Raw genomic sequence first — 18993 nt, 5'->3', positions numbered from 1 at the left:
ATTCAACAAACTCAACCTCACAATGTGAATCCACAACCTGTTTACAATATGAAAGGAAAAAAATTTCAAACCTACATGATAATTCCACTAGATCTAAATAATGTTCAACTTAGATCTGGTAGAATATTAGAAAAGAAGTCCCCCTTAGTTGTTATTCAAGAAAGTGAAAAAGAAAAGATCTCTGGAGAAGAAAAAGTCTCATAATGAAAAAGAAAAAACTCAAAAACAAGTTACTCCAACACATTCAAATAAATCAACTCCTATTATGGAACAACCTTCAGTATCTGTTTCAAAACCACCTTTCCATGAAAGATTAAAAATTGATGAAGGGGTAGAAAAACAAATTTTATTACCTCATTATGACATGTTAGATGAACTAATGGATGTTTGCATAAAGATTCCTTTGCTTCAAGCCATTAAGTAAATACCATTTTTTGCAAAAAAAATTAGGGACTTGAGCATAAAAAGACCTGGAAGAAAAAGAAAGAAATCAAAATAATCCAACTTGTTGGGAAAATTGCAGATATCATGATGGGAAAAACAACAATTCAGAAATATCTTGATCTAGGAAGTCCCATTGTGAAAACACACATCAATGGTGTGGATATCCCAAATACATTGATTGATCTAGGAGCAGCCATAAATATCACGAGTAAACAAACTGTGAATCAATTACAACTTTCTAATCTTCAATATACACCTACACTATTACAATTCGCAGATAGATCTGTAATAAAATCTAATGGTGTATTAGAAGACATATATGTATCCTTAGATTCTTGGGAGCACCCTGTTGATTTTATGATTTTAACACCCAAGAATAACTTAGCAGGACATTCATTGATTCTAGAAAGACCATGGCTAGCTACAGCCGATGCTTTCATAAGTTGTAGATCCGGTGACATGTTCATTTCTGATGGGAGTACAACAAAGAAATTCACATTGTATCCACCAACAAAAACAACAGTAGAGGTTGAAAATGAAGAATGGATAGATGATGACTTTGATATAAGACCAATATTTGCTACTTCACAAATAGATGAAGAAGATCAAATTTTAAATTTAATGGAAAATAATGAATCTTCATCATATTTTGAATCTAGTCAGAATTTTCAAGAGAAATGCAATATTGAATATTTATCATCTCGTCAACTATCCTTGCACTCTATGGAAAAATTTGGCAATTCTACAATTGAAATATTCCAAGGAAAAACATTGAATATCAATAATAATTTGGAATAATTTCAAAAGAAAGAATTAATCAAGATGTTACAAGAGCATTCATCTGCTTATGCATGAGAATATACTGACATGAAGGGAATTGATCCTAATACTTGTAAACATCATATCTACATTGAAGAAAATGCTAAACCAATTCGACAACCTCAAAGAATAATGAATCCAAATCTAAGGGAGATTGTTAAGGAAGAACTATAAAAACTGTTGAATGTCAATTTTATCTATCCAATATCAAACAGTCAGTGGGTTTCACCCTTAGTAATTGTTCCTAAAAATAATGGAAAATGGAGAGTGTGTATGTTATGAAATCGGCTCACAAAAAGATAGAAAACATAGATCAACGCCTTAGAATTCAAACTTTTCGAGGGGGCAACCTCCTTTACATTACACAAATGAACAATTCTTGGATGATACAAATGACAAGACCTCCTTTCTATATATAGGAGTCTAAGGGGTCATAATATGATCAGAGCCGACATAACAATAATAATGTAAGGGCACAATAATAACAATAGTGGGCTTCTATGGGGCACAATAATAACAATATGGGGACTACATGGGCACAACAATATAATAAGGGGGTTGTACTAATAACAATAAGGGGTTGCACTAGTAGTATAGGGACCTAACATGTCCCTCTCCTTCAAAAAGTTTTGTCCTCAATGCTTGAGTAGTTCTTGATGCTTCTGTATAAAATTATTGTCCTCCGATGTGGAATCTTCAGCGGGTAAGTTCTTCCACTTGATGAGATACTCTGAAATTAATCGGTTTCGTAGCTGTCGAGTTCTTGTTTCTGTGACTGCTCCAGGTTCCAATATGATTTTTTCTTCCTTGTCAAGTTCTGGCAATATTGTTTGAACTGGGATTTTTTGTAACTTTTGAATGAGTGGCCACACTTCTTCGTCCTTCTTCCATTCATCCCTTGCTTCATTTATCCAATATGGTTAGATAATAGAAATAGCACAAAACAATGCTTCCACATCCTCATCCTTTCTTGAGAGTACATATGCAATAACATTTTTCTTCCCTTTTTTGTAGATGATTTCAAAGTCATAACTCAACATGTTTGTGACCCATTTTTTCTATTCTTCTAAAGATAATCTTTGTTCTAAAAAGTATTTAAGACTATCATGATCCATTTTTACCTTGAAGTGTCTTCCCATTAGGTAAGGTCGCCAATTCTTAAGTGCATGTAATATTGCCAACATTTCCTTCTCATAAATAGCTTGCTTGAGATGTAGTCGTAAAAATACCCAATTGCCTACATCCAAACTTCTTCTACTGTGATGTTGATTTTCCTGTTGTTTCATTCGATTCTGCACCAAAGTGGCATTATCCTTTAAAAGTTGGAGAACTTGTTGTTGATGCTCGATGTGATATTTCACTTCTTGAATCTTTTTCTTCTTGATATGTCCTTCTATCTTGAGAGTTTGAGGAGTGGTAATTTCTTCCAATGCATTACAAGATATGGTCGGATTCATTTCTTGATGCTCGATGTGATCTTTCACTTCTTGAACATTTTTCTTCTTGATATGTCCTTCTATATTGGTAGTTTGAGGAGTGGTAATTCTGGCCAATGCATTATAAGATATGGGCAGATTCATTTCTTCTTTCTCGATGTGATCTTTCACTTCTTGAACCTTTTTCTTCTTGATATGTCCTTCTATCTTGAGAGTTTGAGGAGTGTTAATTCTTGCCAATGCTTTACAAGATATGGTCGGATTCATTTCTTCTTTCTCTAGGGTTGGTTCCTGGTGTATATCCTCTTCTTTTGATGTTTCTTGATCCTTTTCTTCCTCCTCTTCACAATCAATGTAAAATAATTTCTTCTCAGCACACTTATGACCTTTAATGTATTTGTTATCACAATTGTAACAAAGTCTGTTTGCTCTTTTTTCTTCCAATTGTTGTGGTGTCACCCTTGGAGGTTGTGGAAGGCTAGGAGAAACAACACTTCCATCTTTATGGTTGTGAGGGGTAAAATTCCTTGTTTCCATAATTTTGCTTTCCACTTTTCTTGACAACCTCAATGCCTTCTCCAATGAATCAGGTTCCCAAAGACAAACCTCATGTTGAATGTTATCCTTTAAAGTCCCTATGGAGACATCAATCCTCTACTTCTCTGGAATATCATTTTCCCTTATATTCAATTTTTGAAAGTCCTCAATGTGCTCTACCATTGAACACTTTTGTTTGAGATTTATCAATTGGCTAAAGAAGGTGTTTATCTTTGTATCCTCATAATGTGCTATCATTTCCTCCGTGAAAATTGACCACGTAACAAGTGGTTTATGAGAACAAAGCCCTTTATACCATAAAAATTGATCTGGTTCTAAATATGAAGATGCAATACGTACCTTTTGTAACAGTTTCACTTCATGTAGATCAAAATATTGCTCCATCTGTAGTATCCAATTTACCGGATCCTTGCCATTAAACTTCCTCATATCACCTTTTCTTGATTTTAGGAGCTCGATCTTGAAACAACTATAACTCTATAATTTCAGATCTCCAAGTTCTGAAATTGTATCCTGCAGTAGCCCTCTGCGTTCTCTTTCTAACCCCACAAGTCTAATCAAGATTGGATTCTGCAAGGAAGAGTTATGTCAAATCTCCCACGATGACTTGATTATAGACTGGTTCAGTAGAGCGCAGTGTATGAAGTGCCACATGTCACTGTTTCAATCTTAGGATCTAAAAAATATACACAAAAAACTACAGTCCGTCCTCTTTCTGTAACTTCGTACGAAATGTAAATCTGATGCTCAGAGAGAAATTTATGACGATTTTCCCAAGGTGACCTGTTTGGAATGTAATTCGGGGGTCTGCAAAAACCCTAACTTCCTCAGATTATATCTTCGAAAATATAGCGAGATAGGATCTGAAATTTGGAGTCGAGGTTCAGACTGATTTCTTCTCAAATGGGTTTTTGTTTTAGCTTCTGAAACTTCGTAGCAAAAGAGTTATAGCGAAAATTCCACAATGGCCTGTTTTAGATGAAATTTTGGAGCTTGCAAAAACCCTAAATTCCTCAGATCATATCTCCGAAAATATAGTGCGACAAAATCTAAAATTCAGACCCGAGATTCAGTGCGATTTAGTCTCAAATGGGTTTTTTTTTTCGCTTCTGAAACGTCGCAGAAAAAAAGTTATAGTGAAAATGCCACGATGACCTGTTTGGAGCAGCGAAACCCTAGAATCCAAAGCTTTGATACCAAATGTTATGAAACCAGCTCACAAAAAGATAGAAAAGATAGATCAATGCCTTAGAACTCAACCTTTTCAAGGGGGCAACCTCCTTTACATTACACAAATGAACAATTTTTGGATGATACAAATGACAAGGCCTCCTTTCTATATATAGGAGTCTAAGGGGTCATAATATAATCAGAGCAGACATAACAATAATAACGTAAGGGCACAATAATAAAAATATGGGGACTACATGGGCACAACAATATAATAAGGGGGTTGTACTAATAACAATAAGGGGTTACACTAGTAGTATACGGACCTAACAATGTATTGACTACGGGGAATTGAATAAAGCCACTTTAAAAGATCACTTTCCACTCCCTTTCATAGATCAAGTTTTAGATACATTGGCAGGAAAGAAATATTTTTCATTTTTAGATGGTTTTAGTGGGTATAATCAAATCCAAGTAGCCCCAGAATACCAAGACAAAACTACCTTTACCTGCCCATGGGGAACTTATGCTTACCGAGTACTTCCTTTTGGATTATGTAATGCTCTTGCAACATTCCAAAGAGCAGTATTAGGCATTTTTTATGATCTAATTCATGATTGTGTGGAAGTGTATATGGACGATTTTACAGTTTATGGAATTTTTTTTGAAGAAGCTCTTAAAAATTTGGAAAAAGTTCTCACTAGATGTAAAGAGGCAAATCTTTCATTAAGCCATGAAAAATAGTTTATGGTGTTTACTAAGGGAATTGTTTTAGGACACCATATTTTAGGAAATGGAATTAGAGTGGACACATCTAAAGTAGAAGTTATTTCTAAATTATCAATTCCAACCTGTTAACGAGATGTTAGGAGTTTTCTTGGTTTCACTGGTTATTATAGAAGATTCATAGAAAACTTTACAAAAATTGCATATCCACTTTTCAAACTACTCAAAAAATATTGTGAATTCAACTGGAATTCTGATTGCCAAAAGGCCTTTGAGTCATTAAAAGATAAAATCTCTAAAGCATCCATTCTTAGAGGACCAAATTGGAAATTACATTTCCACATTTCAACTGATGCTTCAGATACAACTTTAGGAGTTGTACTAGGACAAAAAAACTTAACTCCATATGCCATTTATTACACCAGTAAAAATTTGACTCCTACAAAGTTAAATTATACTGTTACAGAGAAGGATTTTTTAGTTGTTGTTCATGCCATCAATAAATTTAGACATTATATTACTGGCTATGAAACTTTTGTACATACTGATAATTCTACAATTAGATACTTAATGAATAAATCATTCACTAATGGCAGAATCACTAGATGGTTGTTGTTGTTGCAAGAGTTTAACATTACTGTTTTGGATCGACCAGGCAAACAAAATACAGATGCTGACTTTTTATCAAGGATTCAAAATGATAACAATGACATGCTTGTAGAAGATAATTTTCCTGATGAATATCTTTTTGCAATATCTACTAAATCTCCATGGTTTGCAGATATTGCTAACTATTTGGCTATAGGAAAATTACCATCATACTTGTCTCCTCGAGAAAAAGGAAGATAATTCAAATTAGTGCATCTTATTTATGGATAAATGAAGAATTGTATAAAACAGGTCCAGATCTGATCATCTGAAGGTGTGTTAGAGAAGATGAAGTACCAAAGATATTGAAATCTTGTCATGATGAGCCATGTGGAGGACACTTCATTGACAAAAGAACTTCTTACAAAGTCCTTCTCTTAGGATGCTATTGGCCTTCCCTTTTTAAGGATGCCAAGGAGTATGTTAAGAGATGTGATAGTTGTCAAAGGATGGGGAAACATGTTCCTTCTGATGAGATGCCTCTGTAACCTCAGGTACTTGTTGAGCCTTTTGAAAAATGGGCTCTGGATTTTGTTGCTCCAATCAATCGACCTTCAAGGCAAAAAAGGTACATTCTTGTTTGCACTGATTATGTTACAAAATGGGTAGAGGCTAAAGCACTTTTTTTTTAACAAGTTCGGATAGATGTTATATTACCAAAAAAAGTCTTGGAGCAAGCTCCTTTTACATTCCGCTATTCTGATATGATAGACTGAGTAGTAAGATAGGCACGCAGACCTTTCTCCTGTGCTTAGTATCAAAACTTCAGAAGTTTTTTTAGCTATTCTAGAGTACTGCTTGACATATTGACCAACTAAGAAGACAAATTTACATAACATATTTCACTGAGATTTATGGTTTACAAACTGAGTAGTCCTGGGTTGCTTGCTGCATGTTGTTGTTGTTGACCGAGTTCTCCCCTTCACTGCTAGTGGCTTTGCTTTTGTAGTAATCCACTGCTTCCTCCAAGTGCTTGCACTTAGATTTCAGAGCCATGATCTCTTCTTTATGAACTTCCATATTGCGCTTCTGGAAACTGTACTCCATCCGCATTTCACTTCGGAGATCCTTTAATGACTGTTGCAGCCAATGTATCATGATCTTATTTCCCTTGCACGCTGGGCAAGAGTCATTCCTCGCTGCCTTATCAATGGGATTGAGCTCCATTTTGTTGTTCTTTCCTCTTGCTTTTCTTGTCTTCCTGATTCTTGTTTTTTTTGCTGTAGCTTTCCTTCTACTGCTGCTTGCTAGCCTTGATGCCGGTGCTGTCCTGCCTTGCTAAACGATATCCTGACTTGATTGAGAGATAACAGTGGCCTGGATGACGGGTTTGGGAATGAGCTGGCTAATGAAACTTTTTTGAGAAATTACAGTGATGATAAATTGGAGAGGGAAAAGGAGTTGAAGACCAGAAGCGCGACCGAGAATACAAGGAGGCTGAGGGGAAATCTAGGAAAATGGCAGAGTGAAAATAAGGCAAAGATCTATTGCTGCGATGGGAGGATGATAGGCATGCTGAGGTGAGCCCAAGGCATGGGACTGATGGCCAGCAGTACGATCAAGTTTGCTGAATGACTGGAGGATGATCTACTAAGATGGGGGAGTGTAAATAAAATGGAATACAGATGCTGTGATGAGAGTATGCTAAGCTTGCAGAGAAGAGACAGAGGGCTGAGCGATGCACTGAGAGCTAGTCGCTTTGGAGTTGAGATTCAGGAAAGAATTGAAGGGAAATTTTCTACGCTCGACAATGGGTTGTCTGTACACACAGTGATGCTTGCTGATAGCTACTATGCCGCTTCTCTTATAGCCCATTCTGCCTTCCCTGAGTCTGCAATTGGAGGCTGCCTCTCGTGAGCGATCGTTCTCCCTAGATTTTCTGCCTTGATTTTTCACAGTGTTGCTGATTTTTCCCTCGTAAATCTTGTGATTCGGGGTGCCATCACTGACATCATTCATGTGCACCTCCTTGCTGTCATGATTTGTTTTTTGACTGGCCGGGCTTTTTTTATTTCTTCATTGGCTGCGGATTCTTAGATTTGTTTTGCTTTCAATACTTTGATTTTTCCTTTTTATTCGCCTGCTTTGTCCCTTGATATTCTAAAACATTTGGTTTATCATTTTTCAATTGTGGTTATGGCACAGTGTGATGATATTCTTCTTGATTCTCTCTGACCATTCCTTCTTCTTTCTCTACAGCTTGATTTGCATGGTGATCCGCTTGCTGGTTATGTATCCTCAAGACATGCTTGAAGGTTGCATTTCCGGAGCCTGCTAAATTCCTTCTAATTCTTTTGATGATTCTATTCATAAACTCATTGTTTGGGTTCTTGTTTTGAACCATTACTTCGACTATGATGGCTGAGTCTCCTATAATTATAGGATTTTGGATTTCTCTTTTTTTAATCAGTCTTGTTCCCATCAGTAAATTGTATGCTTCCGCCTGATTATTTGACATTTGTCCTAGTCCCCATTCATAAGTGACTAATTTTTCCCCATTTGGATCATAAATTATTCCCCCGGCTCCTGCCTTTCTCGGATTATTCTTTGAGGCTCCATCAAAGTGCATACAATGTCTGTTCTGAAGCTTTTTCCAGCTTTCCAGCTCCTCTTCAGTCATTCTTAATTTCCAGTTTTTTTTTGAGTTTTCTTTCCTCTGTCCCTTTTGACCATTGTTGTCTAATATGGCTTTGCTGAGCCAGTCCCTTTCCTCTTGTTGGAGAGTACTGTAGTCCGTTGGTGCCGTTCCTTTTGCGTTGAGAATTTCGGAAGTCAGTCCCCAAGTTTTTGAGAGTGTTTTCCCAATTCTTGGGTTTTGATTTTTGAAAATGCACTTATTCCTGGTCAGCCAGATTTGCCAACATAGGACTGTTGGTATACATTTCCATATTCTTATAATTGTGGCTTTCTTCTTTGTTACATAAGGGTATGATTTCTCAAGAGTTCTAAGAAATTCCGGCATTGGTTTTCCGAAATTTATGTTAATTTCCAGTGGCTGTACAAGCTGCTCCCAACACTCTTTTGAGAATTTGCACTCTTGGAATAAGTGCTGAATGCTTTCTTCCGCTTGCTGGCATAAAGGGCATCGTGATGGCCCTTGGAAGCCCCTTTTTTTAAAATTTTCACTGGTCAAAATCTTCCCTTTTAAAAGGGTCCATATGAAAATTTTTATCTTTGGCAAACTTTCAGATTTCCAAGCTAGTTTCCAGGAGTCCCATTCCTGATGATCAATCTGCTCTTGGAGGATATTATATCCAGATTTAACTGTGTAATGCCCGTTGCTTGGATCCCATAGATAGTTGTCTTCCTCATCATAGTGAATTGGAGCTGCCCCTTTTAAATGTTGTTTGATTTTTGTCCATTGTCCTTCCAGGTTTGCTGGTATGGCTAGGATATTCCACTCCTGCCATTCCTTTTGATTCCATAACGAGATTGAGTGTAGAGTGTCTAATCATTTTCCTTTCAGCCATTCTTGTATGCCTTCAACTTCCGGGTAATTATGGATTTGGTCTTTTCCCATGACCCTGTCCTCCCAAATCGAAATTGTTTTTCCGTTACCTGGAATTTTTGAGATGTGGCTGCTCATTAATGGAACTACTTTTTTGACTAGCTTCCATACTTGGGTACTTTGTCTGATTGGAATGTTTCCCTTCAGCAATTTTTCCTTAGATCCATCCAGGTATTTGTTAATGAGGATTTTTTTCCACCAGCTTTCTTTACCTGTAATGAGTCTCCACACTATTTTCATTCCAAGAGCTGCATTCATGAGTCCAGGCAGCCGAATGGATAGCCCTCCTTTTTCATATGGTAACACTACTTGTTCCCACCTTACCAAGTTGAACTTCTTGTTTTCTTGCTTCCCACCTTGCCACAGAAAGCTTCGTAAGATTAACTCCATCTATTTATGGGCGCTTGCTGGTGCCATGATTATGGCATATTGATAAATCAGTAGTGCCGCAAGGAGAGCTTTAATTAGTATCACCCTTCCAGCCATGTTTAACCACAACATTCCCCAATTCTTTATCTTAGTTTGCATTTTTTCAATATGTTTTGCCCATATTTCTGCTTTCATGCTTTCTTTTGAGATTGGGAGTCCCAAGTAGAGGAAATGGCTCCATTTCTCTTGTGCTGGGATTTCCATGATTTGGGATATCCTTTGCATGATTCTAGGCGGAATATTCCAGCCATAGATCCTGCATTTTGTGTTGTTTAATAGCCCACCTGACACCTGAAGAAATTTATCTAGTGTTTTTTTGAATCTTCTGGCTATTATTGTTGATGCTCCTCCCAGCAACAGAGTATCGTCCGCAAACAAGGAATGGTTTATAGTTTTTATTCCTTTTGCTATTCTCAGCCCTGTTAAAGTTCTTTCTTTCCTCTGGGCCTCCAAAGCTCTGCTTAAGGTCTCTGCCATTATTATGTAAAGAAAAGGGGAGAGGGGGCAACCTTGCCTAAGACCTCTAGTACTTTGGAAGAAGTCACTGGGTCTTCCATTTATGAGTGGGGCTATCCATGGGGTGGAGATGCATTCCTGTATCACTCCTGTTATTTCATTAGAGAAGCCAAGTTTCTGGAGGACAACCATTAGATATGGGTGGCTGACTCTGTCAAAGGCATTTGCCATGTCTAATTTAATTATCATACCTTTTTCATGCTTTTGAATACTGGTGTGGACAACTTCCTGAACAATTATGACATTATCAATAATTTGCCGATTTGGCACAAACCCTCCCTGATTTTCTGATATGATTAGGGGCAGCACTTTCTTAATTCTATTTGCCAGTATTTTTGTTATAATCTTATAAGAAGAATTACATAGAGAGATAGGCCTGAACCTATTGAAAGTGGTGGTATTTTGTATTGCCTCCCATCTTCTTTTTTTTTTAATACATTCTTCACCATTCTTATGAAGTCCTTTCTGATTGTATACCAGTGATTTCTGAAGAAGGCTATGGTGAAACCGTCTGGCCCTGGTGCTTTATCCGGATGCAGGCTCCATATGGCCTCCACTATCTCTTCCTTTGTTGGTTCTTTGCACAAATCTGCATTTTGTTCTTTTTTAATTTTCTTTTTTGTGTGCTGCAAGATTTCTTCATGCTCAACCGTTTCTTCTGTGGCTGACAGTAGCTCTTTGAAGTGCTTGTGAGCTGCTTTTTTTATTTCTTCCACTCCTTTAACTTCTTGATTTTCCACTTGGATCTTTTCTATCTGATTTCTAGCTCTTCTGATTTTCATAGTATTATGGAAAAAAGAAGTGTTCTTGTCACCTGCCTTGAGCCATAAACTTCTTGACTTCAGTTTGGCCTCTTCTTCTTCTTTCCTGTTTTCCCTGTAAATCTCCCAAAAGATTTCTTTCTCTTTTAAGTAATCCTGCTTGCTTTCTTCTTTGCCCTCTTTCTCCGCTTGCATGCTGTCCATTTTCCGTTGGAGCTCTTTTTTCTTTTCTTTTCTTTTTTAATTCGTTTGATCTTGCCCATTCTTTTAACTTGGCTCTTACATTTTTAATTTTTGTCTCCCATATGTAGTGAGGTGAACCTGTTACTCTTGGTTCCCATATTTTTTTAACTAACTCACTGATTTCTGTGTTGCTGTCCCAGGTTGAGTTGTATCTGAAGGGGAGTGGACCTTGGTTCTCCATTTTACCCAATATTATTGCTACTGGTTTATGATCTGATGCAGTGGTGTGAATGATTTTTGATTTGATAGAGCTATAACCTGTTGCTATACTTTCTTGGATTAAGATTCTATCCAGCCTTTCTTTGATATTGCTTTTACCTACTCTTTTGTTGTTCCAGGTGTATTTCCCATTGTTTGGGGGAATGTCCAGAAGGCTGTGCTGCTCCATAATTTCTTCTAGAGAGTTCCTGGAGGGGTCCGTTTGATAAATTCCTCCAAATTTTTCCTCAATACTTCTTACCAGATTTAAGTCTCCTCCTAAAATCACCTTCCCAGCTTGTGTTTCCTTTAATATTTCCTTCAATGTGGCCCAACATTGTTCTTTGTCCTTATAGTGATTGGGGCATATATATTTATGACCCTGTATCTCTCTTTTGTGTTGGTTTGCCTGAGATCTGTTATTATCCAATGCTGATCTGTTTTCTTTTGGGTTAATTCCCATATTCCTTTTTTCCATATTGTGCATATACCCCCTGACGCTCCTGTTGCCTGTATAGCTTCCCCTTCATAGTTTTTGAATTTTTTTTTAATATTTTCAGTGTCTTGGTTGCCTGCCTTTGTCTCCTGGATCATTAAGATATCTGGGTTTTCATTTGCTAATATGTCTCTTGCTGCATTTTCTTTAATAGTTGTCCCCATTCCTCTATAGTTCCAGGAGACGATTATCATTATTTACCTGCTGGGTGGTACATGGCTCCCTTCCCCTTTTGGTAACTTTTCTCATTGTTCCCTGTGCTTTTTCCTAGGAAAGTATCCATAGGTTGTTGCGTTCCTAGAGCCATTTCTTTTGCTGCTGCTTCGTCCCTTAGTTCCTTGTTTGTCTTCCTTCCCACTTTTTTTTGGTTTTCAGTGTTTGGGAATGCTTCCTTTGCTTGCTTTCTGGTTAAGATTCTGTCTACTGAGGGAGGCAGAGAGTGGTGGGGGTTTGAGATTCTAGGGGAGTGAGGAGATTGAGAAGGGTTGGGGGAGTGAGGGGTTCTGGATCTAGATCTAGATCTAGACTTGGGTCCAGGGGATGAGGGAGCAGAGAGATCCAGTGGATCGAATGGGTTAGCAGTGGCCAGGTCTGTATTTGGCGAGAGAGGTTGAGCTTCGGAGGGTGCTGAGGGTTGTATTGGAGGCTGATTTGGTTGTTTGTTTACTGTTTTTTTTCGTTTGACCTGTTCCCATTTATTTTCTAAGTCCTCCGTTTTTTCACTTTCATTTTCTTTTCTCTTTGTACATCTATTTGCGAAATGGCCATATTCATGACATACCTTGTATTTGAAGGGGATCTGCTCGTAGTCCAACTGTTGAAAGTGCGTGCATTGGTCCACTTTGATTTTGATAGCCTCTGGGAGTCCTCTCCCTAGATCCACTTCAACACATATTCGGGCGCATGCATGCATGTTTTCCTTTGGCTCGCATCTGTCGATGTACTTCCCCACTGCGTTTCCTATGGCTTTAACTAAGTCGTCTCACCAACAATGGAGGGGGAGGCGCGTCAGTCTAACACATACAGGGACATCACTTGGGACATTCATTTCTGGATCAAATTCTGGTGCCCATCTATTCAGGTACATCCCCCTTGTGTCCATAAAATATGGTCCATTTCTGAATATCAAGTTTTGATCCTCCTTTCTCTTGAAATGAAAGGTGAAATATCCTCTGCCGCAGAACCTGATCAAGATTTTCCCGTTTATTGAAGCCGACCAATTTCTTTCTACCCTTTTTTGGATAGCCTTGGGTGATGGCCATAACCCAGTGAACTGTCCTAACAATCCTTGTTCTGTTGAGAATGCAACAAGATGATGGAGCTTAGTGGAAAGGAGTCGCCTTCACTAAGTGAGCCCGCAGGCTATTTTTGGCGCAAAGTCTATTTTTAGACTATGTCTATTTTTAGACATATGGATCATGGTCTATGAGTTGCAGGATGCTATTTGTGGATGATTGGTCATGTTGGTAAAAATAGATGGACTTCTATTTTTAGACATATGGGCGGAGTCTATTTTTAGACTGCCAAGCTAAAAATAGAAACATTCGAATATTATTAGCTCTTAATAATATTTGGACTATAAACATTATCTTATCCTCTTGGAGCACTCCAGTTTGAGCTACAAATGTGGCACATGCAGCTGTCAGAAAGAAATACGCTTTTCCTATGGGTCAGTTGAGCTATTGCATGGTGGACTTCAGTTAGAGCTCAAGTGATTGAGTTTGGTGGAGTTGATTGAGGAGTTGATGGAGTTGTGTTCAGTTGAACTAGTTGTATTTAGTCTAACTGCAGAATACACTAGTGATGAGTTGTGTGAATTAATTATTAATTAATTCACTAATTATTAACTCATAAAGAAACTAAAGAATACATCAGTTAACTCAGTGCATGGACAGTTCATTGGAGACAGGTGTTAGAGGTGAGTGAAAGGGAAAGACAGTTGTCAGTTGTGACTATAGTTGTGCATGAGATTTGCACAATAAATGGATTGAGTATTGCCAATGAGGATTGCATGGTTCAGCCAAGGAAAATACGAGTTTGGTTATTCCATTCATCATTATTCTCATGCAGGATTGCGCAGTGGAGGCAGGCAAACAGTGGAGGAGATTTGAGGCATCAGATCTGAGCTAGTTTGTGTGTAACAGGTGGAGATAGTACTGAGTACTTGTGAGGAGTATTGTACTATGTATTGTTACATGTTCTCAATCATTATAATATATAGATAGTGTGGGGTTTTCAGCTGTATGCTTTCCCCGGGTTACATACTGTTAATGTGCGCATGCGATTGATGTTTCATTGTTTTTAATTCTGCAAAATTGATGATCAACGTAGAGGAGGTTATGTATTATGCATGTATTCCGCAATAGTGTATAATCGGGATAATCTCTGTGAATAAGTGTCATATTATTCAAAATTTCTACATGGTATCGGAGTAGAGTTGATCATCAGATCTATTATTCATAAAGTGTTTACATTTTATTTCTTCAGGCAGAGTCTGTAATCGGGTCAGGTAGCCTCTGGATTCATCCTTCTTTTTTGAAGGTGAGATATCCGGTGAATGCCCATACAGTCAATATTTGTACGAGAAATACTTTGTTCTCACGAATTTTAGATCAGAAGCGGTTGAGTTTTGATCTGGTGGAATTCGAATTTGCAGCAGTGTGTTCTTGGTGTTGAAGTTGAAATGTCTTTCAACGGATTGCGATTGGAGTATGCCCTTGAAGGCAGCTCGAACTATATTGCATGGAAAGACAGGATGGAGGCAGTGTTAGATGACAATGGGCTAAAGGAGTTCATAGACAATGATGTCCCAAAGCCTACTGATGCTGCTCACGTTGATGCTTGGCAAAAGAAGACAACAAAGTGTCGAAGGATTCTGTTGGAGGGCGTGAAGGATCACATTATGTCCAGCCTGCATGGAAAGGCTTCTCCATACTTGATGTGGAAAGCGTTGATAGATTTATTCCAAAGCAAGAGCGACCAGAGGAAGTTGGCGCTCAAGGATAAACTTAGAAACATTAAGTGTGAGAAAGGTGACAGTATGCCCAAGTATCTCACGAAGTTCACCCAATGCCGGGATGAGCTGGGAAGTGTGGGGGTGACTGTCGATGATGAGGACTTGGTGAGCTTGGCTCTTCTTGTTCTTCCGAAGAGTTGGCATTCCTATCAGGACTCTGTCAATTGTCGGGAGAAATTGCCAGGATGGGAGAGACTTTGGTCGAATCTTGTGTAAGAGGAGATCAGGCGGAATACCAGGGACGAATCTTCATCAAAGGCAACTGATGAAGAAAAATGCGCTTTGGTTGCCAAAGCAAAGAAGGGGAAGAACAAGAAAGCTTCTCATTCTGGTGCGAAAGGCAAGAAGCAGGACATGTCCAAGGTGAAGTGCTTTCACTGTCACCAGCACGGACATTATGCCATAAATTGTCCGCAGAAGAAGAAAAATAAGCAAGCTGCTGGATCTGCAGCGGGAGAGGCCTTAGCCTCGTAGTTTGAGCTTGTTTTTTCGCTGATTGCATGCTTGTTATCAAGTGTGATGGGATCGATATGGTTCTTGGACAGTGGTGCGCCTTTTCACATGACAGGAGATCAAGATTTGTTTTCTGATCTGGATGAGAAAGATCTTGGAGTGCACATCGAGATGGGCGATGATGGTAGATACAGTGCGACCGGTATCAGTACCATTTCCTTTGAGAGGGAGTCTGGTAAACCCTTCATATTGAAGGAAGTGATTCATGTTCCAGGATTGAAGAAGAATTTTATCTCTGTGGCGATGTTAGAAGACAAGGGATATGATGTTGTTTTCAGCGAGGGAAAGGCTTTCCTGCGCAGTAAGACAACTGGAGAAACCCAGAAGATAGGGGTTCAAGTCAGGAACCTTTATCAGTTACACGTAGATGGCTGCGTAGCAATGGCATGCAAGGCAAAAGGATTGGTGAGCCGGGATGATGGCGAGCTGTGGCACAGGGGATTGGCCCACCTTCACCATGGAGCCTTGAAGATACTGCAGCAGATCACTACTGGGCTTCCTAAAGGCACTCTTGCGCAGTCAGATCAGTGCAAGGGGTGTACTTTGGGAAAATTTGTGAAAGCCACCTTTCACGAGAAGGAGAGTTGCACCACGACGATCCTTGAGAGAATTCACATAGACATGTGTGGACCTTTCTCAGTAGCTTCAACAACAAAGCACAAGTATTATGTGATCTTTGTTGATGATTTCTCTCGAAAGTGTTGGATCTTCTTCATGCAGAAGAAGAGCGAGACATACTCAAAGTTCTGTGAGTTCAAAGCATTGGTCGAGAAGGAATCGGGGAAGAAGGTGAAGGCTCTTAGGAGCGACAATGGTGGTGAATTCATCTCTGGCGAGTTCAAGGACTTCTGCAGTGCAGAAGGGATTCGAAGAGAGCTCATAGCTCCCCATAACCCACAGCAGAACGGGGTTGCTGAGCGGAAGAACAGAACGATTGTGGGTGCTGCACGGGTGATGTTGCATGATCAGGGCCTACCCCTTCACTTGTGGGCGGAAGCATGCAATACTGTAGTATATGTGTAGAACCGTTGTCCTCACAGGATACTTGGAATGAGTACACCCGAGGAGGCTTATTCTTGTAAGAGGCCTGATCTTTCTCATTTGAGGATTCTTGGTTCTAACGTTTACATGCATGTGACGAAGGATGCCAGGAAGAAGCTGGAGCCGACCGCAGAGGTTGGGATATTTGTGGGGTACACTGATACGCCCCACAACTATCGTGTGTATTTGCCAGACAATCGCAAGACTATTGTGCGACGGGATATAAAATTTCAGGAGGAGAAAGCCATGAAGTGTTCGCTTGAGAGGGAGCCACACTTGCATGCATATGAGGAGCTATTAGTTCCTAAGGATGAGCTTCAGGACGTGGATCAGCCACAGGATTAAGTTCATGGAGTGGAAGAGACCACTCATGCAGCGCCAACCATCAGAGGGCAAAAGCGCATTACAGAAGCTGAGCGACTGGCTCAAGATGCGGAGAAGGTTGTAGGACCACCTACAGCTCAACGCAGACAGAGACAGTTACCTGATCGGTACACTGGATACATGGCTCTTGTGAGCAAATGTGTTTTGACTGAGCCATCCTCTTTCGAGGAAGCTGTGGAGGATCCCCAATGGGTAGATGCCATGGTGGAAGAGTATGATTCGATTGTCAGAAACAGTGCATGGGAGATTGTCCCAAGACCGGAAGGGAAATCAGTGGTGGGTTCGAGATGGATCTACAAAGTTAAGCAGGCAGCTGACGGGAGTGTGGAGAAGTACAAGGCAAGATTTGTTGCCCGAGGCTTTTCACAGATAGAGGGGATCGATTATGAGGAGACCTTTGCACCTGTCGCAAGGTATTCTTCCATACGGACGATTCTTGCTCTCTCAGCACAGATGGGGTGGCACATTCATCAGATGGATGTGAAGACTGCGTTCCTCAACGGAGTCATTGAGGAGGAGGTGTACATAGAGCAGCTCGAAGGTTTCGAGATCTTCAGCAGTGAGTCGCATGTGTGCAGGCTCAAGAGAGCACTGTATGGGTTGAAACAAGCACCACGTGCTTGGTACACACGGATAGACAATTATTTCACCGGACTTGGATTCTCTAAGAGTGAGGCGGATCCTGACCTATACCAGATTGTGGTGGAGGGTAAGTTGCTTATCATTGTACTTTATGTAGATGATTTGATTTTGACGGGTGATGAGCTATTGATACTTTCATGCAAGGATGATCTTGCTAGAGAGTTTGAGATGAAGGACTTGGGCCTCCTTCATTATTTCCTGGGATTGGAAATTTGGCAGCGCAATGATGGACTATTGTTTCTCAGGGTAAGTATGCCCGGGAGATACTGGAGAAGTTCAACATGGATGGCTGCAAGCCTGTTGATACTCCTCTTCCTGGAGGTTGGAGGAAGGAGGATGCTACTTCAGCAGAAGTAGTGGATGCCACTGTTTATCGACAGTTGGTGGGGTCGCTTATGTATCTGGTCAATACACGACCCGATATATGCTATGCTGTTAACCAGCTTTCACAAGCTATTGTTAATCCAACCAAGCTCTTCTAGAAGGCAGGCAAGCATGTATTGCGTTATCTCAGAGGCACATCGGGATATGGATTGTGGTACAGACAGGAGGATGAGGTGAAGCTATGTGGCTTCACGGATGCAGATTGGGCAGGGAGCCCAACGGACAGAAAGAGCACATCTGGAGGGGTCTTCAGTATCAGGTCGACAACAGTTTCTTGGTACAGCAGGAAGCAGAGATCCGTGGCACTCAGTTCAGTAGAGGCCGAGTATATGGCAGCAAGTTTGGCTGCATGCGAGGCTATATGGATGAGGAAGATCCTGGTCGGGTTGTTTGGTTCACACTTGGAGCCTACAGTGATTTATTGTGATAACCAGAGTTGCATTAAACTCTCGGCTAATCCAGTATTTCATGATAGATCTAAGCACATTGACATCAGGTACCATCATATCAGAGATTGTGTGCAGCGGAGAATCATGTTACTTTCATACATTCCAATGGAGGATCAGGATGCTGATATCTTGACGAAGGCACTCACCAGGATCAAATTCGAATACCACCAAGGCAGGATAGGGGTTGCTGATAATCCATATCTTGTTGAGAGGGAGTGTTGAGAATGCAACAAGATGATGGAGCTTAGTGGAAAGGAGTCGCCTTCACTAAATGAGCCCACAGGCTACTTTTGGTGCAAAGTCTATTTTTAGACATATGGATCATGGTCTATGAGTTGCAGGATGCTATTTGTGGATGATTGGTCATGTTGGTAAAAATAGATGGACTTCTATTTTTAGACATATGGGCGGAGTCTGTTTTTAGACTGCCAGGCTAAAAATACAAACAATTGAATATTATTAGCTCTTAATAATATTTGGACTATAAACATTATCTTATCCTCTTGGAGCGCTTCAGTTTGATCTACAGATGTGGCACATGTAGCTGTCAGAAGGAAATACGCTTTTCCTATGGGTCAGTTGAGCTATTGCATGGTGGACTTCAGTTAGAAC

The 18993-nt window shown here is 39.7% G+C and overlaps 1 protein-coding gene across 1 annotated transcript; it reads right to left on the bottom strand.

Moving 5' to 3' along the window:
* Positions 1-7935: 7935 nt before the first annotated feature.
* LOC149164514 (uncharacterized) lies at positions 7936-8421 on the bottom strand. Its single transcript, XM_089429506.1, has one exon. The coding sequence runs from the start codon at positions 8419-8421 to the stop codon at positions 7936-7938; it is 486 nt and encodes a 161-aa protein (XP_089285632.1).
* Positions 8422-18993: the final 10572 nt, after the last annotated feature.

The sequence above is a fragment of the Pinus tabuliformis genome, chromosome 5_1, assembly GCF_031772625.1.
Source record: "Pinus tabuliformis cultivar Carrire ecotype Pingquan chromosome 5_1, CPIR1, whole genome shotgun sequence".
In the NCBI taxonomy this organism is placed as follows: Eukaryota; Viridiplantae; Streptophyta; class Pinopsida; order Pinales; family Pinaceae; genus Pinus; species Pinus tabuliformis.
Note: the sequence above shows the minus strand (reverse complement) of the source record. Positions and strands in the feature narration are given on the sequence as shown.

Coding starts and splice junctions, on each gene's coding strand:
- LOC149164514 (XM_089429506.1), bottom strand. CDS start 8,421: ATGACTGAAGAGGAGCTGGAAAGCTGGAAAAAGCTTCAGAACAGACAT.